This window comes from Musca vetustissima, unplaced genomic scaffold, assembly GCF_032173495.1.
Source record: "Musca vetustissima isolate MV318-11 ecotype Yass unplaced genomic scaffold, APGP_CSIRO_Mvet_v1 utg582916, whole genome shotgun sequence".
NCBI lineage: Eukaryota > Metazoa > Arthropoda > Insecta > Diptera > Muscidae > Musca > Musca vetustissima.
In genome coordinates this window covers 3027-9932 of record NW_026888594.1, presented here as the reverse complement: position 1 = coordinate 9932, position 6906 = coordinate 3027, and the positions used below count along the sequence as shown (strand labels likewise).

General features: G+C 35.1%; 1 protein-coding gene across 1 annotated transcript; it reads left to right on the top strand.

The window, feature by feature from the left end:
• Window positions 1–5572: 5572 nt before the first annotated feature.
• On the top strand, window positions 5573–5722 carry LOC133336428 (uncharacterized). Its single transcript, XM_061544721.1, has one exon. The coding sequence runs from the start codon at window positions 5573–5575 to the stop codon at window positions 5720–5722; it is 150 nt and encodes a 49-aa protein (XP_061400705.1).
• The last annotated feature ends 1184 nt before the right edge of the window (window positions 5723–6906 follow it).

The window sequence follows — 6906 nt, the reverse complement described above, 5'->3', positions numbered from 1 at the left end:
AAATCATTCAAACAACGCAAAAATTGGAAGGACCCTTACATGGGGCTATACAAAAAACGGGCTAGCCCATTTCCAAACATGGAATTTCAGCACCTTTTATCAATTACTTCGGAATATAGTGTGATTTCAAGAGAAAAGTTGACCGACGTGGCTGAGTCCTCGTATGGGATTTACTAGGCTTTGTAATTTATTGTAAATTTTTTGTTAATGAGGTAAATGGTGTAACTTGTAATTTATAAACAACTTTGCTGCACTCTGTCATGGGAAATAAAATGAACACAAAATAACAACAACAGCAAGTTTCTCAAAATATCCCGTTTAACAAAAATCCAGTTCACAGTTCACTTCACATCCATATTTGTAACTCTTGAAGTTTGTTTTCGGAATGTTTTCCTTTTTAGAGCGAAGTTTAGGTTTTCACTTCTGCTCTATGATGATGATGCCTTTGCTGATTCCTGTTGTTGTTGTTGACGATATTTAGTGTACAAATGCTAACTGCAATGGACCCTCAAGCAAAGCTTTTTAGAAGCTGTGTTTTTCTTTTCATTTTCTGTTTTCTGTCCAATTGAACAAAACAAAATGTTGTTGATGCATCAAAAAACAGAATGTAGCAGCAGTGGCAACAGCACTCATATTCACACTTCACAACATTTTTAAGTAGAAAAGTTGTTTTGCGATTTTCAGGGAGTAAACAACAAAAACAACAACATAATGCAAACGATGCGTCGTTCCTCTTATTTTTTGTACAGAAACAGCAAGTGAACTGAATCGGTGTGTGTTAAAGTAAATGCCGCTTGTACTACTGTCACAGGCAAACATTCCGGCATAAATGTTCTTTACAATACACATTCACATACTGACATCGATAAGCTGTCACAAAACACACACACATAGAAAGAAGTACCCCCACCCACACTTGTGAGACACAATAAAAGTACTTTTAAAAAGGGACACTCAGTCATATATTCAACGCCCAACTCCATGGATAAAATTCCTCTCGGGGAGTATTTATGCCAAAAGTTGTTTTCATTTCCTTGCAAAGTTGTTTTTTGTGTACTTATGTAGGGAAGTATGTGTGTGAGAGAGTGCGAGTGTGTGTGTCTGTGTGTTGGCATGTGAAATAAAACTTTGGGTGTTTTGTACCAGCAGCATCTTTTGTTTGCCTGAGCTGACAACTTCCTCTGTGCGTGTATATGAGGCGCGGGTGTGTGTGCGCGTGCCATCCTCCTCTACCCGTTGATTTGTATAATTTCTGAGTTAAAGTTTTAACCGAAAATAAGTAAAGAAGAGGATTTAAAAAGCGTTTCACCACGGCGAAAAATGCATTAAAAGTTTAAGCTGTTGGTTTGCCTATGGGGGAGTTTGTTTTTCTTTATTTTTTGGTTTTGTTAGAAGTGTTTTTCTTTCTTCGTTCTTTTCATTTTTTGTGTGCGGTTGATGTTTCGTTGTGGATTATTAAAATATATATTGTGAGCTGTGAATGCAATTCGTTTATTTAATTCAAACTTTATGCTGCCGCTGTTGCATTCATTATGTTTGTGTGTGCGGGTGTGTGTGTGTACGTGAAGAATAAGGAGGAAGTGTTTCGGCATACAACTGGAGTTTTGAAGAATTACAAAGAAAGAGTTTGTGAAAATTTTTTTATTTTACCTTTTGATCGTTAAGTAATTTTCAATGTAGACTGAGAGCGATTATCAGCGTACAAAAAGTTTAAGTAAATTAATATAAACCGCACATTGATATGTTGTTAATGGTGAGGAGTTGAAAAATATTAAATTTAATTTTAAAGGAAATATTCATCTCCAATTGACTTCATTATTTGGTATTCCGTAATTTAATTTGCATAAATATCATATTTTTTATTAATACTGTTCATTGAATTCTTTGGTAATGACCCGTTAATATTTAAGGGGATGAAATGGACCAAAAACTTAATTTTTGTCTGTTTTTCGGGTCGCTCTGGAGACCACAATAATGACCCGAACATAACGAAATTTTACATAGAGAAAGATGACTGACCACGGAACAAGCATGACAGTTTTGGTGAAGGTCCTTCAAAAATTATCGGGATAAATTGTGTGAAAAGTAAAAAATTTCTATTGTATAGCATATAGGATACCAAATATATTGTTGTAGTAACCGGATGTGGGAGTTATTATAAGATAATTACAGGTGTCTACGCATTTTGCTTTGTTTAGTATTACCGTTACCACACTAGAAGGCGAAAATGTCGCGCAGATCGCTTTGAAATTTTGCTTGAGCTATTCGGTTATGGTCAAGGATGACTCCTACAAGTTTTGGAAATGATCTGTTGATATTTAAGACAATGAATGGACCAACAACTTTTTTGTATGGTTTCCTATTCGCTCTAGAGGCCACTATTATAAGCCGAACATCAGCAATTTTACACGGGGAAAGGATCTGGCCAACTACATACCCAAATTGAATCGTATGAAATAAATGTTTACTTCGGGAAAACATGACTCGGAAAAAATGACAGAGTAAGAAAGTCTAACTGTAATTGATTAAGAGGGATAAATATCATAAGTATCGACCAGGCTCGGAATATAGATATGCATAGAATTAAAGTTCGGTTGTAGTTGTGTAGGGTATCATATGGTCGACCCCGTCCGACTACACAGCTTCGCTCACTGCTTTGACTTGTTTTCGGTAAGGTTTTGGGAACGTTTTTAAAACCAAAGTGGATCGAATTTTATATTTTAAGTCTTCATTTGAAGGTAATTCTCATACAAAATATTGCCAATTTCAGTCCACGTTATGGTATAGATGTTTCAGAAATGTTTTTACACATAGCAGGCACGATAACTCAAAACCTTATAATCCAATCGATTTGAAAAATAAATCCATTGGGTCGGTCGTCGAAAATGTCGATAAAATCGGAGAAATGATCGAAGTTGACCGGCATGTTAGCAGTCGTAACATCGCTCAGGAGCTAAAAATCTACCATAAAACAGTTTTAGAACATTTACACAAAGCTGGATTAAAAAGCTCGATGTTTGGGTGCCACACCAATTAACAGAAAAAATAGGGTGGATCGAATTTCCATCTGCGAAGCCTTGGCCAAACGGAATGGTGACTGGAGATGAGAAATGGATCATATACGATAATCCTGTACGAAAACGATAGTGATCAAAGATCGGTCAAGCACCTCAAACGGTGCCCAAACTAGGACTAACGGCCACGAAGGTTCTGTTATGCAATTGGTGGGACTTGAAGAGGATTATTTATTATTTGAGTTGCTTCCATATGGCCGAACACTAAATTCTTATCTCTGTTGTCTACACTGGACCGTTTGAAGATAGCAGTTGACCAGAAACGGCCAGAATTGGCCAACAGGAAAGGTAATACGACACCATGACAACGCTAGGCCACACACATCACCAGTGACTGGCCAGAAACATCGGGAGCTTGGTTGGGAAGTTTTAATGCATTCCCCATACTTGAATTTGAGGAGGATTTTGATTTCTATGAGAGAGGCATTATGAAGTTACCTTTAAAATGGCAAGAAATTATACATCAAAACGGTGCATATTTGGTGCAAATTGGACATTCCGATGCATGTTAAATAAAGTCCTATAGTTCATATAGAAATAATGGATTCCTTTTTCCCAATACTTTGAGTCTTCAAGTGCTTATATACAAAGTTACAAGTCTTCAATGTAATGTACGTCCATTTGTCAGCCGCTTGAAAATCAAAAAATTGAAATAGAACATCCACTACTCGAAAAAAAACTGATTCCAGAAACTTGTGTTCAAAGTTTTGAACACAATTTAAGCCACTTCGGTGAGTAAATATAGCTTAGATCTTCATAATATTGAAAATGAAGGGGGTAGATATGTACAGCGACTCAAACCTCCGAAATGGCCCCGGATGCCAAATTAAAAAGTAAAATTAAATTAAAGCTTCATATCCGAAAAAGATGCGGGATGAGGGTTATATCGAAATTTGGTCATATATTAAAAAAATTGTTGTTGATTTTGCGGAAAACTTTTTTTCTGAATTATGTGACGCACTTCATGATGGAAAGTATAAAATAAAATTGGGTCAGCCGAACTCAAAGATTAAGGATAAATTAATGAACATATTGAGTTTAACATTTCACAAAAGCGATTCAATATTCTGAGTGAACATGAATTTAAACATTGTTAGTTTTCCATTAAAGTCCCAGTTTGTTATTCCTTTCACAGTCATGCACAATATAATCTCATAAAACGACATTTTCAAAGATACGATTCTATTGCAATGGATTCCTCTGTTACAAAAAAAATCCACTCTACTTTCTAAATGAAGTTCAATTACTGCTATAATCCCCACAATTAATATCCAATACTTATACCTTTGTATTTCTTTTTTTTCTTTTTCCAGATACTCCAACCCACACTCCAACATATGTAAATGTGTGTGTGCGTGAGTGCATGTGACACATATCAAATGATACAAAAAGTTACCACAACCATAACAGTTTAAGACGAACAAACACACACACAAAAACGTAACAGGAATTATAAAATAATAACAATAAATATAAAATACAAAATGAAGAGCAACTCTAGCAGTTACAAAGTCATCGCAAACATTTCTAAAGGCCAAACCAAGCATGAACGATGTAATGACAGAACATTAGCTTTGACAACTACAGAGGCAGCAATTACGGCATCAACAACAGTAGCAGCAGAGAGCAAAGTAGTTACAAAATAAAGGCATTTTGTAAAAAAAGAGGAAGGCGAGGAAGTACGGGAGACACAACTAAGTTGAGCACAATTCCAGCAAAGGATAAACGTATTAAACGAACAAAAAGGTTTCATAAGGGAATGCCATCCGCCACAATAATAAATGTGACAATTTTAAGTAAGTGAAAGCGGAAACAGATGCAAGAAATCTAATAACAAAACGAAACGGAAGACCATAGGAATCGTTCAAGTATCTGGGAACGAATTTTTTTGTTCGCAGCTAAAAGGGATTCTGTATTACAATTACCATTAATCCAGCTTCAGGGAGATCTGGGACACCAATGCATTTTGCTGCTGCTGCTGCTGAACTCCAATAATAAATAAAGAAGTGAGAAAGAAATACAACAAAAGCCTGTCACGGGGGTAGAGAGAAAGTGAAGCGGGGCAAAGAATTAAGTTCGAGTGCAACTGACTTTATAACACAGTGGGTGTTTGGCATTGTCCAAGACATTAAATAGAGAAGCTCCACTGACGAAGAAGAAGACGACAAAGAAGCAGAAGAAAAACGACAACTATACAATGTTGCGGTTGCATTAATAACAATCATCCTTGTCAGCCACAGTGACAGCTACCCTGTGGTGCCTGTGAATCAACTTGGAACAGCCAACGCACCAAAGAATATGCAACACAAAGATATTCAGCAAATCTAATTTACTTCCTGGGAATTTTGTATTGTATTGTGTCCGATTTTTTGTGTGCTCTCAAATCGATTATAAAAAAGAGAAGTGCAGTAACGAAGTGAAGAGAATTTTAACTCACTACAAATAGTTGGCTTCTGGTATTCTTAACACCACCCCCAATTTTGTGTTTCTGTTTTGTAATGTGGCGCGATATATTTTTATATTTAACACTCATTGTTTTATTTTTCTTTATTTTCTTGGCACAATTAATTGTCAATGTTTATGCCTTTCAACGCCAGCCACCCGTGCCGAAACCCAATTCAGATCGTAATGAAATAATATTCGTTTAAATGCTGAACACTCAATTTTCTGCAATAAAGCGAAGCCTTAATTGCCTAATAAAACGATGAAAAGAAAAATTACAAAGAAAACTAAACATCGACCGGTAAGGTGGAAAATGTTAAACAGTTGCAGAACAGCCTGGCTTGGCTAAAAAGGTGAAAGAAAGTAGAACAGAGCCACACTGACACACACACACACCACCATACTAACATCAACACAACTTTTATACATTATTTCATAAAGTACTCATAAAAATGTAAAAAAGCAAGGCAAACAAAACAACAAACACAAAAGAAGAAGAAGCAGAACGTTGTTCTTTCCTTTCACAAAAGACAAAAAAAAAAAAACTTCCATTCATAAGATAACATTTGTAATGAAAGTTGGCATTTTGTTTCCTCTATCAAATGGCTAATTAAAAGTGTGAAAGTTGTAATGAAAGTGCAAGAGTAGTAGTCGAAGACGATGTTGAGGTGGAACAAGAAGAAGAAGATGAACCAATGTAAACTTTCTACGGAAGAAAGACCAACAACAAGAAAATTTGTCATTATAAATGGACTCACACACACGTATATACCCAGTAACTCTCAATGCTCTGATATTACCGACCTACCAAAGTAAAGGTCCTTGCCATGTCGTTAGCAACAGACAGATGAAAATAACAAACTTTATGATAATTTATGCCACACCAAAATGTCAAACGGAAGTTGAAAAAGTATAATTAACTTTAAATAAATATTGAAATACGAGAGCAAAAAACCCATACTTGTACTCACGATAAGAAAACCACACAAACAAAATGGAAAATTGAAAAAAATGCAAAGATAAAGATGAAGACACAATTAAATTGTGCTGATTGTACAGTTAGAATTTAAGAGAATATTTATAGAGATAAGGAAAGCGGAAATGTAATATATAAAATATATTTATTATTCTTTTTATCGTAATTTTATTTTCAATATTTAAGTTTAGAGATACCATTGCTTTAAATTTAATTTGCATTTGTTTCATGCGTATGAGTGATGATAACAATTATACGCTATGATGGACATAACGCCATTTTATTTGGCGTATGAGTGTTATTATATGTTTCATAAGCATTTTTTAAGGATTTTGTTTCGATTTTTTTAAAAATCAGACTTTCTTCAATTGTATTATTATCAATTCGGATTAAATATTTTATGAATTATAATCT